The 27,402-nt window shown below is 40.8% G+C and overlaps 1 protein-coding gene across 1 annotated transcript; it reads right to left on the reverse strand.

Annotated features, from left to right (window-relative positions):
• NDUFS1 (NADH:ubiquinone oxidoreductase core subunit S1) lies at positions 1-27,399 on the reverse strand. Its single transcript, XM_040984546.1, has 19 exons — positions 27,317-27,399; positions 23,154-23,218; positions 22,315-22,406; positions 20,678-20,785; positions 19,346-19,422; positions 18,762-18,843; positions 18,541-18,671; positions 17,970-18,155; positions 15,870-16,004; positions 14,654-14,768; positions 12,962-13,107; positions 12,497-12,625; positions 11,376-11,505; positions 9,575-9,735; positions 5,995-6,149; positions 3,989-4,164; positions 2,991-3,125; positions 2,817-2,889; positions 1-1,562 (listed from the first exon to the last, which is right to left on the reverse strand). The coding sequence occupies exons 2-19, from the start codon at positions 23,212-23,214 to the stop codon at positions 1,471-1,473; spliced, it is 2,184 nt and encodes a 727-aa protein (XP_040840480.1). The 5' UTR covers positions 23,215-23,218; positions 27,317-27,399; the 3' UTR covers positions 1-1,470.
• Between the last annotated feature and the right edge of the window lie 3 nt (positions 27,400-27,402).

Here is a 27,402-nt window from a genome sequence, read left to right on the forward strand (position 1 = left end):
TAAAAACCAATACATTTTATTTAGTACTACTTACCCCAGACAAGACATTCTTGGAGAAATAAAAACATTTCAGCACACACTGCTTACAGGATAGCTAAGGACGCTGGATCAACACAGCAATTTTTTTCACCATTTTTCTACTTTAATATACCAACAACCCATGAAGTGTGCATATATTCAAGAATACTGTGTAAAACAAAATTGGAGTTTGCTCCCTTCAGGTGTAAGGGGAGAAGAACACAGAGATACAGAAAACTGTCACTGAATTCAAACATTTTAGCAAGAATTTTTAGAACTGACAACTGCGGATTTTAAGCAAAATCTGTAACATCATGATTTATCACTGAAGAGGAAAAAAGGATCTAAAAAATTCTAGCAATAAATGTACAATTTTGAAAGTATTAATGACACTACTTTAAAAACCTTATCTATTATAACAGGAAAATGGTTTTTTATGTAGTGGGGCTAAGTCTAATGAAAGCAGAAGAAATAAACATAATAAGAAAAGCATTTTCAATGAATTTTTCTTTTTTAAGCTTTTCAAAAACGGAATAAAAATAGAATTGAGCTTTAGAGTATTTCCTAGGTTAGCTGTAAAATTATTTCCTTTTTTATTTTCACAACTGAAAATTATGGAAGCTATTAGTTTTCTGTAATTTAGTTGGCGTAACACTACAGTTGGGGTTATAGTGAACACAGCATAGTAATGAGAATTAAATTTGTTTCTCTTCAGCCTACCCTCATTCCAAGTATAAATATGTATAATCATTTAATTATAACAATATAGAAACAGATTTGAGAAATGTGTTATTCATGAACTCAATATGGCATTTTAAAAGTAACAATCTATGAATGGAGGGTGTGTAGCAGTTAAAAATGGACTATGGAATAAAACCAGAGTTTAAATGTGACTGTGTGGCCTTGGACAAGCTACTTAATATGTACACTGGGCTTTAATTTCTTCATCTGTAAAACGAGGTACTACTACTATCTCACAGGGCAAAGGAAAACAACACATAAAAGCAGAGTGCTTAGCACAAAGAAAAAGCTAAATAATCATGAACTACTGTTACTGTTATTCATTAGCAAGATGTGATATATTACATAATTTTTCTATTTTGCAATCTTGACAGAATGATTAAACCTTTCCTTCAACAATATAAAAGGTGAGTCTTAATGGAAGGCCTTTTCATTTCACCTGTTTTATAAACATAACTTTACGAAACTAAACAAAAATCTTTGTATTCGTCACAAGGATCAATGCTTTTCATGAAGCCGTATCTTGAGAGCTTTATTAGCAATTTAACAATGTTTACATACAACACACGTTTTTCTGAAACTGCCAAGTATCTGATAACTACAGTTTCATTTTCAAATAAGCATGGTACAACATTAAATACAGTATCAGATTTTTTTCTGAAATTGATACACCTCCAAGGAATCATTCCAATGCAACTCGCAGTAGATGGTTCAGCATATGGACGGTTCCTCTACTGCCTGGGCACCCTCTGTAACAGCTTTAACACACTTGGCCATCGTCTGGGAGGCTCTGCTAATTGAATCTGAAAGATATTAAAAACATGTGCATTTGGATAATGCAATTTTTACAAGCATATTATATTTCATTGTTGTACACATTCAGTAACAAAAAATAAGGGTATAAAGTTGTATGCAATTATATGTAATTATATGAAACCAATAATTCTTCAGATAATTCTTTTATTGGCTAAATCATTTTAGTAATTATCCCTAGGAACAATCATAGAACAAATAATGCACCAATATACAATCACCAAAAAGCAAAGTATTAGAAACACAGGAAAAATGTGAATACTGTTGTTGAAGAAAGGTTACACAGCAGTACATACACTAAATTCCACTGAATCGTACACTTTAAAGATGAATTTTATGTGGATTAAATTCCTTTTTGTTTGGTTTTTGGTTGTTGGAGATGCAAAGGGAACAGAGAAAAACAGCGCCCATCTGCTGTTTCACTCCCTGAGTGCCGCAGTGAGACGAAACCCGAGAGCCAGGAACAATTCAGGGCTCCGGTGAGGCTGGCAGGAACCCAATTATCTGGGCCCCGCCTCCCGTCCCCAACAGTCTACATTAGCAGGAAGCTGGAATAAAGAGCCAGTGCAAATATGGAACCCCAGCACTCTGAAGTGGGAGCTGGGCATCGTAACAATTTTGCCACACTCCCATCCTGCAAACTATATGTCAATAACGCTGTCAGCCCTCTGCATGCGCCACAGCAAGTGAACAATCTCACGTAAGCACTCTTTCATAAACATGATTTTTCTAACATCTAAAAAAACTAATAAAAATAAAAACAATTTAAAAAACTTTTTAGATACAGATTGAAACAAAATTTTAAAATACACAACTATTTTAAATAGGTAACTATCTGTTTAAATATGCTTTTAGACAGATAACTATTTAAAAATTATCTGTTAACTATCTGATAACCTAAATGTCATATAAACTGTCCCAAGAGCTGGAGTGAACCTTTCAGTGGGGTCTGCATTCCGTAACAACATTCCTGATAATTCACATCAGATGAGCTGCTCAACACACTTTGTAAGTTCTAATGCTGTAATGTACAATTCATAAAACACCTTCAGTTTTTTGACACTTTCTAAAATGCTCATAAAATTGCTATACAAACTAATTTTTGTTAAAATTTATACATAAAATCTGTTCACTGTTTTTGGAGTTTTAGCCTTTACCTACATTTCAAAAATAAAAACAGTACAATCAGAAAAGCAGAGTACATTAGTTCCAATGTTTGAAAGACTTCAAAACAAAAACCATACCTGTCATGTAGAAATCTTTTATTGTTAGCTGAGGTGGAACAAGAGGGTCGGCAAGAAGCTGCTGATTCACAAGCTGGGAAAAAAAAATAAACAAGGTGTGAAATATGAGCACAGTAACAGCATTAAAAACTTTCCTATCACCAACACTGACCACGCACATGAGCTGGCTTTTACCTTGGAGAGCTCGCTAGCTTGCTGGAAGTAGTTGGCTCCTTCAACATCATCATACCGAACAAGATTAGGAGCAACTTCTTCAAGCCTTTTCCTCACTTGATCCAGAGTATCATATGGAAGAGTTAAACCGGCAATCTACAACACAGATCCCCAAAAAAGAAACAAAGCTTTAATATTTAAAAAAGTTTAAATAATTCATAATTGTAACTATGGTGAAATAAAGTACTAACACTGTAAAATCTATTGGTATTCATTTGAGATTACACATTAAGGAAACAAATGAGGTACACAAAAGTCAAAATATATAATGTATAAACAGCTATAAACTGATATATAATTCAGTTTATCAGTTCATTTATTTTTAAAAAATGGGACTTACTGGGGCCTGTGTTGTGGTACAGCACATAAAGCTGCTTCTTGAGAGCCTTGTGATGTCATGTACCTTATGGGCACTGGTTCAAGTCACACCTATACTGCTTAAAATCCAGTTCCCTGCTGATGACTAGCCTGGGAAAGCAGCAGAAGATGGCCTAAGTGCTTGGCACCCTGCATCCATACGAAAGACCTAGAGGAAGCTCCTCCAGGCTTCCAGATTTGACCCAGCCCAGGCCAGGCCACTGTAGGCAGTTGTGAAGTAAACCAGTAGATGGAAATATCCCCCTTTCAAATAAATGAATGAATGAATAAATAAATAACCTTAAGCAAAAACTGACTATGAAATAGACACTGCTAGCCAAAATCTGAGTATTCCTTACCTGTTATGAATCATATGCAAAGTTACACATAATGTGCAATAAGTTCCATAATATTCCCTTTAATAACAAGGAAATAAAAATAAGAATTTTAAATCCCATTTTCTGAAGACATTTTTCTTACATAAATTATTTACTTGTACATTTCAGACCGTGATCTTCCTTGACCTTGAAAGTCATTCTAATCAGCTAATATGTCAAATATCTTTTTAGCTACATTACTAAGAAATACCATAAAAAGAATACCTCAGAAAGGGCTCTTATGATTTTCCAGTCTTCTCTAGCCAAGCCAGGAGGTGTCACTGCTACTTTCGTCTGCTGAGCTCTGCCCTCGGTGTTGACGTAAGTAGCAGACTTCTCTGTGTAAGCAGCTCCTGGGAGAATGACATCAGCTATGGGAGCCCCAACATCACCATGATGTCCTGTAAGACAGAAACAACAAAATGTACTTAGTGAAAACTTGATTCACTATCGTACGTTATGCTATACTGGAATTTTAAAGTTACTACAAATATCTTTACAAATATTTAAACATTGTATTTGAAAAGCAGATTTTATAGAGAGGACAGACAGAAGATAGAGAAGGCCTCCATCTGCTGGTTCACTCCTCAAATGGCTACCAAGGTGAGAGCCAGGAGCCAAGAGTTTTTTCCGGGTCCCCCATGTGGGTGCAGGGACCTAAGGACTAGAGCCATCCTCCACTGCTTTCCCAGGCCACCAGCAGGGAGTTGGATCAGAAAACAGAACGGCTGAGAGCACATATGGGATGCCACCTCTTGGAGGTAGAGGATTAGCCTGAAATGTTAATCCGCATTGGCTCAGATAAGTGTTGCCAAAGCACTCAAATGAGGAGGAATTAATGCAAATACAGAACAGGATTATGAACAAAAGCATGGGAAAAAGGTATCAACGCAAAATTAATAGAAAAGAGTATTCTGAAACTCTATTACTCAGTAACAATGAACAAAACATGTAGAAAAGCTATGCAGGAGCCGGCACTGCAGCACAGCAAGTTAAACCACTGCCTACGATGCCAGCATCCTATCATGCTGCTCCACCTCCTACTCAACTCTGCTAATGCACACAGGAATGCAGCGAAAGATGGCGCAAGGCCTTGGGCCCCAGCCACCTCTACGGGAAATCCACATTGAATTCCTCATTCTCAGGTTATGCCCCATGATTTGGGGAATGAGCCAACAGACCGAAGGTCTAATTCTGCCATCCAGAATTAATCTTTCGGTAAAAAAGATACAGAACATTTCCTTTGAAAGGAAGTAAATTTCAGAAGCTAATGCAATGGCTTACTGGTGTAAGGCTCCAACTGTGGCGACAGCATCCCATATGTCCCAGCTGCTGCACTTATGCTCCAGCGCCACTGGTGGCCTGGGAAAGCAGAAGAGGATGGCCCAACACTTTATACCGTGATACCCCCACGGGAGACCCAGAGGAAGCTCTAGGCTCCCAGCTTCAGACTAGCTCAGCTCTGGATGCTGCAGCAATTTGGAGAACAGGCCAAGGAGTGAAAATCTGTCTCTTCCTAATTCTAATCTTCAAAAAAAAAAAAAAAAAAGAAATCTTACCCAAAAAAGTGGGGGAGGGTGAGAAGGCCCGTCACAGTAGCCCAGCGGCTAACGTCCTCACCTTGAACATGCCGGGATCCCATATGGGTGCCAGCTTGTGGCCCAGGAAAGCAGTCGAGGATGGCCCAAGGTCTTGGGACCCTGCACCCATGTGAGAGACGAGGAAGAGTGGAGAAACCAGTAGGGGGGAGGGTGATCCATTCACTGATTCACTCCAAAGGCTGCAATGGCCAGAGCTGTGCTAGTCCTAAGCCAGAAGCCAGGAGATTCCACCAGATTTTCCAGGAGGGTGTGGAGGCCCAAGAACTTGGGGCCATCTTCTCTGTCTTCCCAGGCACATTGGCAGAGAGCTAGATAAGAAACAGAGCAGCAGGGACAACCAGTGCCCATATGGGATGCCAGGGCGATAGGTGAGGCTTTGCTTGCTATACCACAGTGCCAGTCCCAGGGGAATAATTTTTAAAAGCAATATGAGTTACAGTTTGTGTTAAGACAACTGGTGGGCAGGAAAATTATTTAGTTCACTAAACATATTCAACGTACTATTCAAATGTACTTAGTGAAAACTTGATTCACTATCGTACGTTACGCTATACTGGAATTTTAGTAATAGATCCTAATATACATAAAGCAATATTCTATTCTGTTTCTGGCATGACATTTGCCACTTACCTTGATAAACGATGAAACAATCCTTTGGTAAATCCTGTCGCGTGACACAGCCTCCATCTGCTCCCAGGAGAAACAATACTTTGGGAGGGTTCTTTCTGATCGCTTCCACCCCGGGTTTATAGCCAAGATCCAGAGCAGCCACTTGGCTTGCAATCCTGCAAAAGCAATTAAGGAACTTTACTGTACTAGCAATTTTCAGTAAAAATATTACACGTGAATTTTTGGAATGACATCTAGTTTCTTTTCCATTCCTGCTATCCAAGGCCTTTTCTTATCCATGTCAAAACCAAAAATACTAATGTTATAACGTTCTAAAAGCCAACAATAATGTAAGATGGTTAGGACACTGTGAGTCTCTTCAAGAGATAATATATAATTGAACAATTCTAGAATCTTTACACTGTAATTATCTCCAGTGTGGCATTTTTCAGTATGCTAAGATATTAAAGATATAAACCAAGCATATTCCTAAGATAAAAAACTAATGTTTTTGAAAACCAAAAGTGATCAATTTTAAAACCATTAACAAACCTGTAATTCAGAGAAAACCATAATTCTGGTGTTATATCCTTTGGAATTCTGTCTAAGAATACAAAAAATTATACTTTTGTAATTTTAACCAGAAAGGCAGATTTACAGAGAGAAGGAGACAGAAGTATCTTCCCTCTGCTGGTTTACTCCCCAAGTGGCAGCTTCTCCTGGCAGAGACTCACATGCAGGTTCAGGACCCCAAGGCATTGGGCCGTCCTCGACTGCTTTCCCAGGTCACAATCAGGGAGCTGGATGGGCAGCGGGGTGGCTGGGACAGGAACAAGTGACCATAAGGAATTCCAGCTTGTGCAAAACGAAGATTTAGCCACTGAGTCATCCAGCTAGGGCCACAAAATTATTCTTATTACAGGAATCCAAAGAGAGATTTAAAATAACTAAGCTTTGAAACAGTAGGGTTGCTTTGGTCTTGAAGACCTACGGTGTGTAAGTTAAACTGGTACAACCTTTCTAAAACAGGTTGGAAGCATCTATCAAGAGCCTTAAAAGTGTTTATTTGGGGGAAATTCTTAAAAGAAATTATAGTAACAACAAAAAGTAGGGCCCAGCACAGTAGCCTAGTGGCTAAAGTCCTTGCCTTGAACACACCAGGAACCTATATGGCCACCAGTTCTAATCCTGGCGGCCCCACTTCCCATCCTGCTCCCTGTAGCCTGGGAAAGCAGTGGAGGGCGGCCCAAAGCCTTGGGACCCTGCACCTGCGTGGAAGACCTGGAAAAAGCTCCTAGTTCCTGGCTTCAGTTCAGCTCATCCTGGCAGCACTTGGGGAGTGAATCAGCACATGGAAGATCTTTCTCTCTGTCTCTCCTCCTTTCCATACATCTAACTTTGCAATAAAAAGCAAATAAATCTGACAACAACAAATGATGAACTGTTTATTCAGTTATGACTTGCACATGATTTGGCTCCCCAAGCTCAGTTGTGTGTTAGGAACTGACGGGTTAAAGAATCAGACATGATCTGACTCTAGCACCTGGGAGGCCGACCCAGTGTGAGGTCTTTATGTCACTGGCGTCTTGCTCCTGGAACACAGTTCTCACAGGAGAATGGGTTACATAAGCTGAGCATAAAACCCTGTCTACTTCCTCAATGTGTGGGGCTGCCTAATTTTGGACTGCGAGCCTCCAACCTTTAATTCAAAATAAAGCTTTTGCTTTCTTATGTGTCACAATCTCAAGATTTTTGTTGTTGTTGAAGATTTATTTTCCTTACTTGAGAGACGGGGAGACACAGGAGATTTTTCTATCCGCTGGTTCACTCCCTACATGGCCACAGTGACCAGGTCTGCGCAGGTCAAAGCCAGGAGCCTGGATCTGCACCCCCAATCCTCACTGTGGGGAGCACAGGCACTGGAGCCATCCTCTGCTTTCCCAAGTGCAATATCAGGGACTCGGGTGGAAGGTGACTAAACTCATCCAACACGGGATGCTGGCATCGCAGTCATCACAGAGGCTTAATCAGCTACGTCACAATACTAGCCCCACTCAGGGTATTTCACTTGAAGTAATAAAACTCTAACATACCATTATAGTTCTATTTTTGAAGTCTACCTTAAGGAAACAAAGTTGAGAGATGTGTATATCAGTACACTAATTAAACACATGTATTAATGTAACAGTAAAAAGGAAATGAGCAATAGAATATTAAGGAACTATGCATGTTTTTATTCACAAAGAATTTCCAGGGCCTGACAGCGTGGCCTAGCAGCTAAAGGCCTTGCCTTGAACACAGAAGGATCCCATATGGACATCGGTTCTAATCCCAGCAGCTCCACTTTCCATCCAGCTCCCTGCTTGTGGCCTGGGAAAGCAGTGGAGGACGGCCCAAAGCCTTGGGACCCTGCACCCGTGTGGGAGACCTGGAGGAAGTTCCTGGCTCCTGGTTTCAGATTGGCACAGCACCGGCCATTGCACTCACTTGGGGAGTAAATTATCGAACGGAAGATCTTTGTCTCTGCTCCTCTCTGTACATCTGACTTTGTCATAAAAATAAATGAATCTTAAAAAAAAAAAAAGAATTTCCAATTGTGGGAGGAAGCTCTTAAGCCTGTGACAAGGGGCTGGCACTGTGGCACAGCAGGCTAAGCAGTTACCTGTAATCTTGCTGCTTCACTACCCAGCTAACTCCCTGCTTACACACCTGGAAAAGCGGAGGATAGTGGTCCAGGTGTTTGGGCCCCTGCCACCTGTGTGGGGAACGTGGCTGGAGTTCCTCACTCCTACGCCGACCACGTGCGATCATTCAGTGAGTAAACTAGGGGGAAGAGCTCTGTGTGCCTCTTTCTCTCTCCACAATTCTCTTAAATAACAAATCCTTAAAAGTAAGAAAATATAAAAATGTCTGCAACAGCCAGGGATGTAAAGGATCCTAACACCTCAGCTATATCCGGCCACCTTCCAAGGACCTTAGCAAGAAGCCGAGCAGGTGGTACTATAGGGAAGCTCTCTGATATGCGACAAGCGTGTGCAAGCAGGAGCCTAACCTGCTGGGGCACAATGCACACACCAGGAAATCCTACTTGGTAATGAAAGCTGATGAAAAGCAGAGCACAAAACTGTATTTACAGTATGATTTCAACTAGACAAAAAAAACATTTACACAGAAAAAAATTAAATGTACCAAAACAGAAATAGCAATTATTTACTTATTGTAGAATAACAATCTTTTCAATTTTGTATACTTCGCTTTCCAATTTTTCAAAGAGCAAAGCATACATTGATATAATCCTTTTAAAAATAATCTCAATTTTCCTGTTAGCTTAAATTTAAATGATTAGTATTTGATCAGATTCAGATGATCTGTTCCAATTTTTGAGCTAAAGTATAACTTTTAATATTCATTTTTCTTTACACTATTATTACTTATTTTAACATTATTTGTTAATTTGATTTTTTCACATAGATTTCATACCTGCAACTGGGATAATGTTTAGTCTCAAATTGCTTGCAAATCTAAATGTGACAGCATAACAAGAACACATATCCACAAAATCATTTGCATTTTATACCATAAAGAGAATTACTCAACAAACCTATGAAGGATATTCATAACTTTCCAATCATCAGCAACACCACTAGTCATCCTAATTTTCTGTGCGATGCTGGAAACGGCTGCAAGAATTGCTGCCCCATCACTCCTTTGGAGTGCAGAACTGCCTAAGACGACCATTGGTTTTTTAGCTTCCTTTAGGACCTATTAAAAACAAAACAAGACAATTTTTTAAAAGATTAGAAGTAGATTAAATGTCTAATCAAACCTACATCAATGGTTGTCCCTTATCTTTTGCTCAGTCTGCTAGCCAAGTCCTTGGGAGACAGAGGAAGCTCCTGACTTCAGATTAATTAAGCTCTGGCCAGCGCTGCCATTTTATGAGTGAGCTAGTGGATGGAGGATCTCTCTCACTTGCTCTCCACTCTGTAAATCTATCTTACAAATAAGAACAAATACATCTTAAAAAAATATAAAAGACAATCCTAGCCAACCACCAGAGTAACTATGGGTAAATTCCAGACAAATTGGGTTATATCCCTATGGAAATTTAGATGGTGATACGCTCAAAGATTCATGTCCATGACCCAGTGCATTGGCCCAGTGACTAAATCCTCGCCATGAATGTGCCAGGACACCACATTGGTGGCGGTTTGTGTCCCAGCTGCTCCACTTCCCATCCAGCTCCCTGCTTGTGGCTGGGAAAGCAGTTGAGGACGGCCCAAAGCTTTGGGACCCTGTACCCACATGGGAGACCAGGAAGAAGTTCCTGGCTCCTGGCTCCTGACTTCGGACTGGCCTGGCACCGGCTGTTGTGGTCACTTGGGGAGTGAATCATCAAACAGAAGACTTTTCTCTCTGTCTCTCCTCTTCTATGTATATCTGACTTTCCAATAAAAATATATAAATCTTTTTTTAAAATGAATTACATATAAACTATCAAGGATAAATAACCTAAATGGCACAACAAAACAAAAAATCAGGAAAGGGCGGAGACAACATTAGGCTGACATTAGCTGAAAAAACAGTGTGATCTTAGAAATGTGTATCATGATAAGCTTCCTTTTCAGAAGTAAAACACATTCTCAAATAAACAAAAAATGAATTAAAAAAATCTAAAAATACATAACTTTTTAAAAAGAAACATTGGTAAATCTTCTTTTAGGAACAGTAAAAGTAAAGAAAAATTTAATTTAAACTGAAACTTCAATTTTTGGGTCCACTGTTGCAGCACTCATAGCGTAAGGCAAGCCTCTTTGGGTAGCACAAGCATCCCACCCGGGTGCCGCTCCGTGTCCAACTCTGACCCAGCTCCCTGCATGTGGCCTGGGAAAGTGGCAGAGGGTTTCCCAAGTCCTTGGCAGCCTGCACCCATGTGGCAGACTAGAAGGAGGGTCCAGGGTCAGGGCTTCGGGTCGATCCCGCTCCTATCATTGCAGCCACGAGGGGAGAGAAGTAGTGACCGAAGATCTCTCTCTGACTCACCTTTTCCCTGTAACTGTTTTCCACATAAAAGTAAATCTTTATAAAAAGATTCTATCAATTTCACTTCCATTATTTTCAGATAATTTCAAGTAAATTTAACCCTAATTAATAAAAAGAGCAAGCATTGTATGGTATAATTTCTATATCTATTACTGTCCATAAACAAAGAGAAGTCATTAAAAGCTTTTATCAATACTTGTTACGGGATGCTGGGATTCTGGTTAATGCTTTACTTTTGTCTCATGTTTTTTTCTGTACTGATATAATTTTTACCAATAACCACACTGTGTAATCAGCAAAAGAACAAATCTTAGAAATAATTAAAAACCAACAACAGTAGAAAGGTAACTCGAGAGCACCTGGCTGAATGGATGGGTGTCAGTAGCAATGTCCTGAAGAATCTGGGGAGAGTCTCCCAGATGATTGTATCTGTAAGTGAGGTCCACTGGACTGCCTATAAGGGCCACTTTCAAGTCATTATGAAGCCAACTGAAATGAAAACGTGTGTAGAGCTAAGTAAGTACAATTATTGGTTTCACTGAGGCTAAGTGCTACATTTATTATAAAATGTTTAACGCACAAAAGCACACAATGAACATTTAACAGATATACTATGAAAATACAGTGCCACAAAAACAAAAAAAGTAACAAAACAAAACAAACAAAAACACCCCAACAAATCACTAAAGAAATCCAGTGCGTTAATTTGTTGTATAGGAAGACACACTATAAGCCAGTTAAAAAAATTTTTTTACACTAACTGATTTGTATGTTTTATTTTGTAGTATTTACATGGCAGACACAATTATCTCTTAATTGTCCATTAAGAACACTTACAACACAGTTCATGGAAAAAAGAAAAAAAACTACATAATTCACATTTATTGTTTGGCCAGACAACATGGATCCATTTCCCCAGAAATAGTTAACTGCTATGACAACATATATGATTTGTCTGAGATAGTGCTATTTTTCAATTGTTATCCTTTTATTAAACAGGAAAAGGAAGGTACTAAAGATCAGGATATTAACCTGCAATATATAGCTAAAGACTGGAGGCTGGGCAAGAAAAAAAAGCTATAAAAGAAGTCATGAGAAAATGGATGCGATATGAATATGAACTGTGGATTAGGTTAACAATGTTTTTGCCAACATTTACTTTCTTGATTAAAAAAAGAGAATGTCCTTTCTCCTTAGATAATCCAAATTGAAGTATGTAATAAATGAGCACTATTTCTGCAACTTCCAAATGATCTAGAAAACTACTCACATTTAGTCATATGCAATCATAAAATGGTAAAATATTAACATCCATTAATCTGAGTGAACAGGTATCCATCTTCATTTGAAAATTTAAAAAATTAGCAAAACAAATAAGATGGAGACAAACCTGGAGACAATTATCCTTTTGGAGTTTCAGCTACAATGTAACTTTTTTCATACATAAGACAGAAAAGATTACCAAAATATTATTACTAACCTCTTTCGAATTCTTGCATTAAACAGTGGTGCCTCAAAACGTGGATTTGTACCAACCAGAAGAACAACATCTGCCTCTTCCACACCCGCAATTTTGGAATTAAGGAGATAATTGGAACGCAAATCTGTGCTAGAAACAGAGTATGTAAAATACAAGTTTACTTCACTTAAAAATTTGTATCTGACAAAAATTCACAGGATAATCTTGCATCGGCAAATTTACAGCACTTGCAGACAAAAAAATTTCATGAAATATCTCACTATTAAATAAGTCAAAGTTCAGATACTTGGCGTTAACCAGATACTCTCACCTACAGTAATGATGTGCTCTTGGTCTGTATGTGAAAATAAATAGGCGGTTATGTCAGAGAATTCAGGCTGCCAAACATGGTCATTAATGTGGTTGTTTAGTAACTTGTAAATGAAAGACAAACGAAGGTCTCAACCGTAAGATTTTATTCCTCACCCTGCTCCTGCAGTGGGGAAGACCTCTTCGGTGCACAACGAGTCCGAATCCACTCGATTCAGCAAATCTTTGAGAGCTACCAGGGCCTCAGCATCCACCAAGCCACCTGCAATCGCTGCCACATCCTTGCCTTGAAAACTCTGCAACTAAGACATCAATTGAGAGATTATCACCAAGAAGTCTGCATTTAGCAATAGCCATAATGAATTGTTCAGAAAATTTTAAAAACCAGCTAAAAAGTTACTAATCGTTAATCTTAAGAAACTGCAGAGGTGTGTGTGGAACCAAAGTTAATAACAACAAATCAGAAGGAAGCTTTTGAATATTTAGGAATCAAAGGGCTTCAAAAAGAGGGGGCTGGCATGCTGAAATAGCATGCTAATCTTGCACCTGCTAACACCAGCATCCCATATGGTACCAGTTTGTGACCTGGCTGCTCCACTTCTAATCCAGCTCTCTATTTACGACCTAGCAAAGCAGGGGCATACAGCTCAAGTCCTTGGGTCCCTGCACCATGAGAAACCGGGAAGAAGCTCCTGGACCCCAGCTTCAGGTCAGCTCAACTTCTTGACACTGCAGGCTTTCGGGGAGTGAACGAACGGATACAGATCTCTGTTTCTCGTTTTCTCTGTAAAATCTGCCTTACTTAAAAAGAAAAAACAGAGAGAGAGAAAACTGAAGGGGGTGTTCTGGAGAACTAGGGCTCTGAAGCTATGGTCAGTTACTTTAACTGTATCCTCATCTAAACAAACTGCCCTTCCTTCCAGCCGTTTGTCCAGGTTGCCCGCCTTTGACGCCAAAACCATCCCTTTCACTTTTTTTTAAAAAAAAGATTTATTTATTTTTACTACAAAGTCAGATATACAGAGAGGAGGAGATATAGAGAGGAAGATCTTCTGTCCAATGATTTACTCCCCAAGAGAGCACAATGGTCGGTGCTGTGCCAATCCAGAGCCAGGAGCCAGGAACTTCCTCCAGGTCTCCGATACGGGTGTAGGATCCCAAGGCACTGGGCCATCCTCAATTGTTTTCCCAGGCCACAAGCAGGGAGCTGGATGGGAAGTGGAGCTGCTGGGATTAGAACCGGCGCCCATATGGGATCCCGGTGCCTTCAAGGTGAGAACTTTAGCCACTAGACCACACCGCCGGACCCCATCCCTTCCACTTTTGCTCTGGCAAGCTCACACCCACTCTCCGAGGCTGCTTCCAGGACCATCCTCTCTAGGAGAGCATCTTGATGTACTAGCCTTGCTCAGACATCCCTCCTCTCAGCGCCTTTTTACACCACTTCCTGTACAACTACTCATCACAACACATGATTTACATAATTAGGCATGTATGCATCTTTCTCTGCCATAAGACTGTGGAAAGTGGACAATTCTGTCTTTATATCCTTTTACCCTGCATACATAACATCTGACATATGACTCTCAAATGATTGTCAAACGGATGGAGATTGTTACCTTGGTAAGAGAAAAAGAAAAGAGAACATATCTTTTTACAGTACAGATGTTTCTTAAAAATCAACTATTATATATAATATATATTATAATCACATGAATTATATATTTTATAGAAAATAAATTTTATATAAACACATAATTATATATTATATATAATCATACATAATTAGGTAAAATCAACTATTATATATATAGATATACTATTTATTTTATTTTTTAGGTTGATTACCATTCCAGCCACTCGAGACAGTGCATCCTCCCAGGAGGTATAGGTTAAAAGCCCCTTTTCATTTCTGACCATTGGCTCCGTAAGTCTTTGACGTTTTAGCCCATCATAGGCAAATCTAGATAACAGAAATTATACCATTTGTAAAATTTTACTGAAGAGGCTACTATATGTTCAAGTTTAACATGCACAAGAAATCCTACTTAAATAAAGTGTTAAATATTTAGACTATTCTGAGAACATTATCTGAAAGCCAAATACTATCTAGAATGCTTTCTTTCAAGTACCTCAACCATCTTAAAAATTTTAACACAAGCATACCTGATGGTTGAAAGTCAAATATTTTATTTCTAATACTTCGGTGTCTCTAGATATTTAATCGAAACTGCACTGTGAATGGACTGGTGTTGTGATGCAATGGGTCAGCCCGACACAGACACCGGTTTAAGACTTGGCAGTTCCACTTCCAATCCAGCTCCTTGCCAATGTGCCTGGGAATGCAGCATCGGCCCCTCCCATCCACATGAAAGATCTAGACAGATTTTCACTTTCCAGGCTTTGGCCTGGTCCAACTCCAGCTATTGCAGATACTTGAGGGGATACTTGAACAGCAGATGGAAAAATCTTTCTCGTGTCTCCCACTCTTAAGCTCTTTCCAATAAATACATCAATCTTTTGAAAAATATTACAATCTGCAAACTTTTATAGACCTAGGACTATTTTTCTTAAAGATTTATTTATTTTTATTGCAAAGTCAAATATACACAGGAGGAGAGACAGAGAGGAAGATCTTCCATCTGATGATTCACTCCCCAAGTGCCTGCAATGGTTGGAACTGAACCGATCCGAAGCCAGGAGCCAGGCAGGAGCTTCTTCCAGGTCTCCTACAAGGGTTCAGGGTCCCAAGGCCTTGGACCGTCCTCCACTGCTTTCCCAGGCCACAAGCAGGGATCTTGTTGGGAAGTGGAGCTGCCAGGATTAGAACTGGCACCCATATGGGATGCCAGCATGTTGAAGGCGAGGACTTTAGCTGCTAGGCTACTGTGCTGGGCCCAGACCTAGGAGTCTTAAAGTCAGGGTTTTTTTTTTTTTTTTTTTTTGCTATCTTTATAAGCAGTTCAAATTTCAACAATGTTTATTAGATAATGTAACATAAAATATAGCTCCTTAAAATCATTATAGTTTCTTTCTGAAATAGAAGGGAAAATACAGTACATACCTGGTTTTATCAGAGATCCACTCTTCATTGATGTCCTCATGCATACGTGGCAAGATTCTCATCACCTCTCCAGTTCTTGTGCTAACCACAATATTACTTCCAACTGCATCCATAACATCAATGGATTCTGTCTTTCTGAAAAATAAATACACATACAAGAGAATATGTCTCAGCTCATGGAAGGTCAGGCATTGTGACACAGCCAGTTAAGCTGTGACTTAAAACATACACATCCCATAACAGTGAGCCTAGGTCAAGCTTATTTTTGCTTCCAATCCAACATTTTGCTAATGTACACCCTAGGGAGCAGCAGCTGCTGGCTCAGGTACTTGCACCCTGTCACCCACTAGGTGACCTGAGTGGAGGACTTGCTGCCTCCTAAATTTGGCCTGGCCCAGCACTGGCTATTGTGGGAACCTGGAAAGTGAATCAGTATCAAAGGCTATAAAACAATTTTCAGACACACATGTGCCCCTCTGCCAAGTCATGCCAGGCAATGCTGGGGAATCTGCATGAAGGACCTCTCTCAAATGCAGCTCCTGAACATCACAGCCTTAAAAACATGAGATGAATAAAGCTTTAGTCTTCACTAAAGAAAAAAAAAGTCTATTATCTGCTGCCGAACGTAGTACTGAGGGGGAACTCAGTTGGGTGGAGGGAATTTGGGGAGGGTATAAGGGAAATCCCAGAGCCTATGAAATTATATCATAAAATTAAAAACAAAATAGCAAAAAATTAAAACAGCCTAACAGTTATGACTCAGGTTGATTTATTTGCATCCCATGCTGGAAAGACAAGGCTGTATATCTGGCACTGCCTCCTAAATCTAGATTCCCATTCAACAGGAACCATGGTTTGCAGAGTTGATGGCTCAAGAAGCTGTTTTCTGATTACCCATACAGGAGTCCGCACTGCACTTCAGCCTCCCGGTTTCTGTGCGCAGGCCTACTGTGGGCATTTAGGTCATCAATAAGCATATGGGAGCTCCCTCTTCTTCTCTGTTGCTTTTTTCCCAAATAACTTTTTAAATAAATCTGCTTTAAGAATGATTTTATTTTTATTGAAAGGCAGTTACAGAGCTCGGCACAATAGCCTAGTGGCTGAATGCTTGCCTTGCATGCACTTTGGGATCCCATACAGAGTGCAGGTTCATGTCCTGGCTGCTCCACCTCCCATCCAGCTCCCTGCTTGTGGACTGGGGAAGCAGTCGAGGACGGTCCAAGGCCTGGGACCCTGCACCCGTGTGGGATACCCGACGGAAGCTACTGGCTCCTGGCTTCAGATTGGCTCAGCTTCAGTTGTTGTGGCTACTTGGGGAGTGAGACAGTAGATGGAAGAGCTTTTCTCTGTCTCTCCTTTTCTCTGTAGATATTACTTTCCAATACAAATAAATAAATCTTTTTAAAAAAATTTATAAACAGCAAGCTTCACAAACTTATAAAGAAAGATAAACAAGCTTTCTAAAATAGGATCTTGTTAAACACCAAGGCATGCAAGCATCTACATGGCTACAAACTTAATACACAATAAGGAAAGTATATATTTATAATCTCCAGATTATTTTACTCCATGGACAGGTAAGCTAGAACATAACTTTGTGGTTAAGTATTTTAGTAATCTTCAAGAAAACTAGCACTAGTTTACAGAGGTTCCTCTGGCCTCATTCTAACAACTCATCTTTTATTAAAAGTGTTACTTAAAGCAAACAAAAACTTAACAGACTAAAAATGTTCACAAGCTTACCAATTTGTTTTTGGAATAGTAGTGAATTAAGATCAAAAAAGATAATTGTAAAAACACAAAGATAGGGCCTGGAGCGGTGGCACAGTGGTTAAGGTCCTCGCCTTGCACCCCTGGGATCCCATATGAACGCCGGTTCTAATCCCGGCAGCTCCACTTCCCATCCAGCTCCCTGCCTGTGACCTGGGAGGGCAGTCAAGGACGGCCCAAAGCTTTAAAGCTTTGGGACCCTGCACCCGTGCACCGTTGCGCTCACTTGGGGAGTGAATCATCGGACAGAAGATCTTCCTCTCTGTCTCTCCATGTCTCTGTGTATCCGCCTTTCCAATAAAAAAACAAAACACAAAGATAATCCAATACCTTGTCTCCCAAGGCCGTGCAGTAAAAGCATAGGGTTTGGAAGTTAGTGCACCTACAGGGCAGATATCAATGATATTTCCAGACAGCTCCGACATGAACATCTTTTCAATGTATGTGCCAACTTGCATATCATTTCCTCTGCCTGTTGTTCCCAAATCATCCACACCTGCAATCTCACTTGCAAACCTGTAATTAAAAAGTGTGTTATTAAATGGTTAAGTCCAGCAAAATTGTTCCTTTCCTCTATATGATCACAGATAATAGGAGGCACAGTCCCCGAGCAAAAAGCTCGGTAAATGTCTGCATTAAATTTAAGGTATAACACACAAATAACAAAAAGAAAATTATACAAGTATCACAAACTGAATGCTTATTGATTTTAATTCTTAAATCCAACTGAAATTATGTTAGCTGAACAACTACCATGTTATTGGTATATGCAAAAGCCATTTAAGAACAACATTCCTCTTCTGAACTCACATTGGTTGCCACAGTATCTCTGATGTCATTTCACCTGTTTGTGAGAACTAAGTCAGGATTCGATACTGCAGAAAAGAGAAGGGGGAACTACCTGATGCAGCGAGTGCACTGTATGCATCTGGTCATGATAGTCTTCACCAACGGCCCCAAATTCTTGTCCTCCACAGCACGTTTCCCCTCTAAAAATCGGCTCCTATCACTTCCAAACATCATGGATTGGTCCTTAAACAGATTACAAAAGAGTCAATCCGCTGCCACCATGCAATTAAAACGCGAGACAACCCAGCAGGCTTACAAACTCTGACCACGTACCTGGAGATCACATTCACCTCCTTGGTCACAAATAGGGCAGTCCAGCGGGTGATTTGCTAGTAAGAACTCCATCACACCTTCTCTGAATACAAATTTTAATTTAAAAAATGACATAAGTTGCTAGGACTCAAAAGTATTTACCTATAAACGTTTAAATAACTTTCAAAGACAAATACTTTCTTATAATTTCACATGAATTTAATATCAGAATGCCAATGTAACTCTCATTCCGAAAGTAGTATATGGAAATTCTTCATAGAAATCTCCATTAAAATATTAGAAAACCTACAAAAATCAGTACTTTAATAATACAGAGTTGTCAAAAGTTCCTAAAGAGTCCTCAGAAAATACATCAATTAAAAACGAAAATATCGGAACTCATACATCTCAGTCCAATAGACCCAGACTCACAGTTCATGGTAAACTGAGCAAATTACTAGAGGTTTTCAATGTTGGCCCCACTCTAGATTCAACTGCACAAATCTCAGACTTCACCTACTTCAATGAAAAAGTCATCAACGCAAAGGATTAAGTAACAAAATGTGTAATTTCTCTGTTCTACTATATTAATAACAAAAAAATACCGGGCTTTCTTGGATTTTTCTGAGTTTGTCAGAATATTCCAACCCTTCATTACTGGCATGGCACATGCAGCTACAACCTAGAATTCCAATGGAAAAAAAAATCCTTATTTGCATGTATTTGTAATTACAAACAACCTAATGTATGAAAATATTCAATTACACAAAAGCATTAAACTACACATTTAAAATCAAGCAAAAAAGCACAGTAACTTACTAAAAGTCGAATTTCTAAAATTTTTCTGTTCACAACATGACCATCTGGTACTTTGTACTTCTCTTAAAAACAAACAAGACCCTTCGATGGTGGATGAGACTTGTCCCCACAGAGGTGCACATGCTGAAGCTTGACCCTCAGTGTAACAACATTACCAGGTTGGGGGAAGAGGTGGGCCCTAGTGGGAGCCTGGGTCCCAGGGGCCCTAGTCAGAGCAGGGGTTAGGTCTGGCGAGACAGGATGAGTTCCCCAGAAGAGTAAGCCTGGCCCCCTCCTGCCTTCTTGTTTGCTCCTCTGCCACAGTGCAACACAGAGAAGACCCTGACCAGAGGCCAGCTAAACAAGACTGTACCATGGCCTCCAAAACTGAACTAAATAACTCTCCTTGTTTTACTAAAATATTAGAAAACCTACAAAGTCTAAATTGTACGTCATAGCAATATTGTTATAGCAATGCAAAGCAGACTAAGAGCAACATTCTGGCAGACAGAGAGAAGAAAGAATGAGGGCAACAAGGAAGTATTACTATATTCTTAGAATTATACTTATGAGTACACTGAATTAATAGCATTATTAGTATGAAAATTCAAAATTTTTTATAGTAACTGTTATGCATATGCTGTGACATCAAGAATCTAAAGTATTAATCAATCTCAAAACATAGACAAACGTCACGGTTTTAGTTTATTGTAACAGTATCATCTTTACTTGTTCTGAAACAAAAAAATTTTGTTTCTGATTAAGTAGACACTACTGAATTAAAAACATGCCAAAATGCAATCAAACTACGAGAGTGAACCCCTTTACTACAATGGTTTTCTCAAGTGAAAAATAAACCACATAAGTACTTTTAATTTGCTGCTTGAGAACATCCTCCTTGTGTGTCAGTTATTTGGAAATACTGACAGCTCTAAGTAATCCCCATTAACCTCTACACATCTGTGCAATTTACATGCCATTTGGGTTTGCAAAACACTTCCACCGTTGAGTTTCCAGTGTGAAATTAGTATCAGTTACCTGCCCCCCAAAATTAAATACTGACTATAAATAAAATTTGCTGCAGGATTTCAAGTTTCCTATCTCCTACAACATGGTATAAAATTTTAGGTGGCAAGTACCTTAGGTGCTTTCTCAATTTCCACAAGGCACATTCTGCAGTTTCCAGCAACAGACAGCCTTTCATGGTAACAGAAGCGAGGTATCTGCATGCCAACTTTCTCACATGCCTACAAGACAAAGTAAAAAACCTTTTGCATTAGCATGTGTGGGAGGGGCAAAAAGAACTTGCTGTTTTCTGTTGTTGCTGAAATACAGATTAAAAGAGAGTGAACTGAGTGAGTTCACCTATTCTGACCTATAAATCTGTTGACCATCACCAATTCATCGGGTAACTGAAGGAATTCCTTCCCTCTCTGCTCTTGATGCCAATCCTGCCTGGCTCTGATGCTGCCGGAGGAGCTGAGCACGTCTTCATTTACGTGGAAGAAACTGGATAGAGTTCCTGGGCTCTGCTGCAGGACTGACTTCTCATAACCACTCTGAACCACCATCCCGACCTGCAGACTAACCCAGCCATTTCCCAGCTGGACTTCTTTCTGCCCTGTTGCTCTCCTTTGGAGAGTAGAGATGCTACTTTACTCCCAGTGGATGCCTTCCTACATTCAGTTCAACATTCCTTCCCAGCACTCACAGTCCAGGTGTGGCTGCTGCCCTTCTCCAGTTCCTGCTTGCCTGTTTCACCAGCACCTCCTATTTGTCCACAAGGTTTTCCTCCTTTTAGCCTATGAACATATTTAAATTTCCACTAGAGTTGATGTATCCATCCTCATATCTCACTCTAAAACAGTCTACTAAATTTCCAATAATTTAACCACAAGTATTTTATCATCAATACTATTTTGCATGCCTTCTACATAATACATGCAATAGATGAGCACTTCAAAAAGATGAAGGTTACATAGGTGCAAGACATTTTCAAATCACTGCATATGCCAAGCTTTCAAAAAGTCTGTAGAAATGCATACTGCAAGAACCCATGGATTTCAGAATTTTATACAAGTTTACTATTTCTTTTCTATAACCTTTTTAAAAAGATTTATATATTTGAAGGATAGAGCAACAGCAAGAGGAGAGAACCAGTTTACTCTCCAAATGCCTTTCTACAGCCAGAGTTGATCCAAGTTAAAGCCAGGACTGGAACTCCATTTGGGTCTCCCACTGGCCATCATCCCATCTCTTAGGTCCCTTAGTAGGAGTAGGATGAGAAGTGGTTACAGACATCCCTAGTGACAGTGTAACCCACTATGCCTCAATGCCTCATGAACTTTTTGAAGTATGCTTGCATGGTAGTGAACAGACACTGCCCCAGGAGCTGGCATGATAGCTCAATGGGTCAATCCTCCACCTCCAGGTGTTGGCATACCATATGGGTGCTGGTTTGTGTCCTGGCTGCTTCATTTCCCATCCATCTCCCTGCTTGTGGCCTGAGAAAGGTAGTGCAGAATGGCACAAAGCCTTAGGACCCTACATGCATGTGGGAGACCTGATGGAGGATCCTGGCTCTCAGCTTTGTATCAGCTCAACACCATCTGTTGAGGCCATTTGGGGAGTGAATCAGATGCAAGATCTTTGTCTCTGTCTTTCCTTCTCTCTGCAAATCTGCCTTTCCAATAAAAATAAATAAAACTTAAGAAAAGAAAAAAGAAAAGAGAAAACCACACATAAGCAAAGATAAAGAATTAGATCCTATACTTACTTGGAGGACGGTTGTCCCTGGTTCCACCATGACGGACTGACCATCAACGAATACTTCAATCAAGTTGCTTGCGGCTGTGGCAGTTGTTCGAACTGATAGCCAAAAAACAAGTAAAAAAAACAGTTAACAGAGTTTAATTTATTAGGGTGCACAATTGATTAATTATATTTACATGCCTAAAATTTTTCTTCATTTTATACTACTCTTTAAACTTTTACAATATTAAGTTTGAGAAAAGCTTTCTCAGGCATGTGGCCACGGCCACAGGTTAAGCCAAGGCCTTTAATGCTAGCAAAGCAGCACAGGACTAGACAAGCACCTGGGCCCCTGTACTTCTACTGCAGCACTTGGGCCCCTGTACCTATACTGCGTTCCTGGATGAAGATCTGGGTTTCTGCCTTTAGCCTGGCCCTGGCCCAATCACTGCAGCCACTGAGGAGTAAACCAGTAGACAGGAGTTCTGTCTCAAACAAAATAAGTAAATCTAAAAAAAAATTAAAAGTTTTTAGCTTTCTGATTTTTCAAATTGAATACGGTTGTCTCCTTCCAAACGTTTAAACTCAAACTTTTGATATCACAGAAAATCAGTTCAAGGGAAGAGCACTTGTCAAAAACAGAATGATGCGATTTTCTACTTCGGCACGGACAGGTACTTCTTACCACTTTCCATCATATGAGCATTACTGTAAATTGTTTAAGGTAAAGCTGTTACTTTGAAAATCATTCTATCAACTTAGATAATTTATTTCTATTTTTCTTTAAAATAAATGATAGGCTTAGGGACTAAGAAACAGTTCACAGATCTACAAATTCACAAGGAAAGTTAGAAAAAAACTCACCACATCCTTTAGGGGATTTGGAAAGGCCCACCAAGGCCCTTCTCACAGGGATCCTGAACATTTTGCTAAAAATTTAAAGAAGAATTATATTATTGTAGGAAAGAAAACACCTAGTTACAAATTTTAGGGGACTATTTTACAGTTGTGAAGTCCTTGGGGGCAGGCATTTAATCTAGTAGTTAAATGCTGATTAAAGGGTTGGGAGTTGCAATGCAGCAAGTTGCCTGCTCAATGTTATCCCTGCTAAGGTGCCTGGGAAAGCGAGCATGAAGGCCCAACTTTTGGTCACTCACATGGAGGACATGAATGGAGTTCCAGATTCCAAGCTTTGGTCTGGCCCAGACACAGTCACTGGCCATTTAGGGAATGAACCAGTTAGTGGCTGGAAGCTTTCTTTCTGTCTTTCTTGCTCTGTCACTCAAATAAATCAATCTTAGGGACAAAAAAAAAGTAGTAATTAAGATTCTCACACCCCATGTAATAGTATCTTGATTCAGTATGCAGACCAGGCTCTTGAGTCTAGCTTCCTCAAGTAACTAAGCTACTAATGCCCAGGTGGGAACTGTGCTCCTGGCTCCAATACTGGCGTGTTTCTAGCTGGTATAGACATCTGAGGAGTGAACCAGGAGATGGCAATTCTCTTTCAAATAATAAATAAAAATTAAGTAAAGTAGCTCAAATGCATAACATCAGTAAACACAAGTTCTAATATTTTTTCCTCAAGCTCTGTAGATAAGAATATTTCATCTAGGGCTTGGCATTGTGGCCTACTAGCTAAAGTCCTCATCTTGAATGCGCCGGGATCCCATATGGAGGCCGATTCTAATCCCAGCAGCCCCGCTTCCCATCCAGCTCCCTGCTTGTGGCCTGGGAAAACAGTGGAGGACGGCCCAAAGCCTTGGGACCCTGAATCCTCGTGGGAGTCCTGGCTCCTGGCTCAGCTCCGGCCATTGCGGCCGCTTGGGTCTAGAATCATTGGACATTAGATCTTCCTCTCTGTATCTGTATATCTACCTTTCCAACAAAATAAATAAATCCTAAAACAAAAGAAAGAAAGAAAAAAAAAGAACATTTCATATAGGGTCTGGCATGGTAACCTAGTGGCTAAATCCTTGCATTGCATGCGCTGGAATACCATATGGGCACAGGTTCATGTCCCTGCTGCTCTACTTCCCATCCAGTTCCCTGCCAGTTGCCTGGGAAAGCAGTAGAGGATGCCCCAAGGCTTTGAACCCAGCACTCATGCGGGAGACCCGGAAAAGGTTCCTGGCTCCGGATCAGCTTAGCTCCAGCTGTTGCATCCACTTGGGAAATGAACCAGCAAATGGAAGATCTTTTCTCTGTCTCTCCTCTCTGTGTGGGTTCTAAGACAGCCTTACAAAACTGCTTACTAACAACTCAGTTTAAACACAATTCTGCACTAAAACAAAAACTCCTATCTATTCATTGAAATCTATGTGTGAACACAGCTGGGTCCAATCCATGCTTGCACCAGTACAAAAGTGTATCTGCCTTTCCAATATAAAATAATAATAAAAAGAATAAATCTTCTAAAAATATTTCATCTCAGTTACATCAACTGACTTACATTATATCAGTGAGCTATGCAGCCCGTTATTGCACAAACTTGGACTTAATAACAGAGAAATGATGAAACTTAACATATTGCTACATAGAATATCCTAAGAATATTCAGAGAATATGTGAAGTGAAGCCTGCCTTTCAGCATGCACTTCCCACCAATACGTATCCATGCTATCTAGGAAAGAAGTTATCTCATGGCTCCTGAGATGTTTGACAGCTCACAATCCCCAACCTCTCAGGTACCTTGAGTGCCTTTTATGTGCTGAACAATCAACTACTCACACAGATTTGCAGTTACGTGTCTATATGCATGCCTGTTCCACACTCACTTGTATTATAACTCCATGAATCTTTCTACCTTCAATCTCTTCACTGTGACAAACTCAAAACCGTAGTCTGGGCTAAAACAATTTTGATCATTAGTAAATACTGGGCTTTATGTAAGGATGGAGAGTTACTAACATCTAATGGTGACAAAGCAGGTTGATGCAAAATATTCCATAAAGCATAGGATAAGTCCAACAGTAAGGAAGTCTAAGGTGTCAACACTCTTGAGGTTGAGAAAGTGACCTAAAAGTCTGCTGAATAACCAAAATCAACGTGAGGGCCACATAGCCACCAGTACTTACACACACACACACACACACCAGTTACCTAAGCTATCAATTTTTTGTCTATTTAATAGATTATAAGCGTTTAGTAGGCACTCAAACCATACTTTCTCACTTGGAACTTACACAAGAGGTAAAGGTGAACATTTTAGGGGTCAATACATGGTAAATTTCTACCTGTAGCCTTGGCATCCCATGTGGGCAAGTTCTGGCTGCTCTGCATCGGATCTGGTTTCCCCTTTATGGCCCAGGAATTCAGCGTTAGCTGGCCCACCACCTTCGGCCCCTGCACTCCCTGCATCCCATGTGGGAGGCCCGCAGGAAGCTCCTGGCTTTGGGCTGGCCTATCTCCGGCCATTGGGCCATTTAGGGAGTGAACCAGAGGATGGAATTGAATCAGAGATTAAATGAAAAGATTCAAAGCCAACAACATTTCAGCATTTCGTACTAGGTTTGGAAACCTTTATGACTACTGTAACACACACACGCTGTAAAAGCAGGAGCCCACCTTAGAGACATGGGAAATCGGCAGAAACAGGCTGGCTGTCCAACACCGACAAGCAAAAGGATTCGCACAGAGCCCCACCACAAGCACAGGCGCACAAGACTTTACTATGCGCTAGTTCAGCCTAGCAGTAGAGCAGCCAGCTGCAACACCCCAGTCCCACAGGGGAGGTCCCACCAGTCCGGCACCCAGGTTTGTCTCCAGCATCCCGTCAAGGCTGGCTCTGGGATATCCATGGCTCCACCTGGGTCTCTGGCTCCAGGTGGGAAAGCTGCAGGCTTCCCCACCAGCCCAGCCCCGGCTGTGCAGGTGCAAGGGGCGTGAACCAGCCGACAGCACCTCCCTCTTCCATGGTCCCAGCCCTCCTCCTCCAGGATGTGGCCTCATCCTTCAAAGCTACCTAGAATTTCCCGATTGCTTCCTAGGCAGTCAGCCTCCATAGTCTTCATTTCTGACTTCACTACAGGTTCAATAACCAGTGGATTTGCAATCTCTATTCTTAGCTCAGAGACCACTTTCCTGGGGCAGGTTCTCCGACAGCTTTAAACACTGCTCACCCACATCAACTCAGGTTAAAAACAAAACCTGCACTAAAACAAAAAATCATGTGTGAACACCTGGGTCCGATCCATGCTCGCACCAGCACAAACATTATAGATTATTACAGATTTTCCCCAAACTGATTAACAACGTAGTTGTCACTCACAGTACAATCTTGAGCTAACTTTTCCCATTTTTTTTCCCCATGACATAGTTTTGCAGGTACAGGAATTTCCACCTTCTCCCTCATACCCCCATGTTATTAAAGTAGCAGAGTCCTTTGGTAACAGTCGTTACAAGTTTAACATTCTTCTGTTTATATGGAGCACCGCACTGTAGGCAATGGCAAAGGTAGACAAATCTAGTGTTTTGCTGTCAAGGTAATATTTAACGCTTCACAGGGGATCCTCACTTTCCCCATCCGTGAAAGGGGTTTGGCAATGTGGTCAATTGGGCAAAACAAAAAAAGCAAAGACCAGAGGCGTGAACGGCTGGGACTGAATGAGGATGTAGCGTCCCGGGTCCAGCAGGTGGAAACTTAGGGGGGTGCAAACGCTGTTTTCAGGCCCGTGTCACCTGACACAGCTCCTCCACCGCCCAGAGCAGGGTCCTGCTCTTACCCCAAAGAAAAGGTCACCTGCAGCCTGGCGTCCTCTCGGGGTCCACGGGCCCCCCGGCCCCCCTCTCGGAGCTCCCGCCGGACCCCAGAACCCCCGGCCCCCTCTCGGAGCTCCCTCCGGACCCCGCCTCTGCTCTGCCTCCCGGGAACTCCCGAGCCGGCGCGGCGGCAGGCTGTGTCCAGTCAAGGACAAGAGGAGAAGGAGCGGCCTGAGTCACATCAGACAGTCCTGCTAAAAAACAAAGAAGCAAAACAAAACACCCGGCTAAAAAGACTCGACCTTCCGCCTGCAGCACGGCCTCACCTGCTCCCCGGAGCTGCCGAGGCTGCTCTGCGGACCTGTCGGGACCACACCGAGCCGCTCGAGCGCCGGGAGCCTATGCAATATGG

Source organism: Ochotona curzoniae, unplaced genomic scaffold (genome assembly GCF_017591425.1).
Source record: "Ochotona curzoniae isolate NIBS_2020 unplaced genomic scaffold, NIBS_Ocur_1.0 contig_4148, whole genome shotgun sequence".
Taxonomy (NCBI): domain Eukaryota; kingdom Metazoa; phylum Chordata; class Mammalia; order Lagomorpha; family Ochotonidae; genus Ochotona; species Ochotona curzoniae.

What these genes read in the sequence shown, in the direction of transcription:
- NDUFS1 (XM_040984546.1), bottom strand. Translation starts at nt 23,214, where the DNA reads ATGTTCAGGATCCCTGTGAGAAGGGCCTTGGTGGGCCTTTCCAAATCC. An exon ending in CAAATCCCCTAAAGGATGTG is followed by an intron (nt 22,407 to 23,153) that starts GTGAGTTTTTTT and finishes TTTGGCTATCAG; the next exon opens with TTCGAACAACTGCCACAGCC. An exon ending in GAGGTGAATGTGATCTCCAG is followed by an intron (nt 18,672 to 18,761) that starts GTACGTGGTCAG and finishes AATCTGTTTAAG; the next exon opens with GACCAATCCATGATGTTTGG.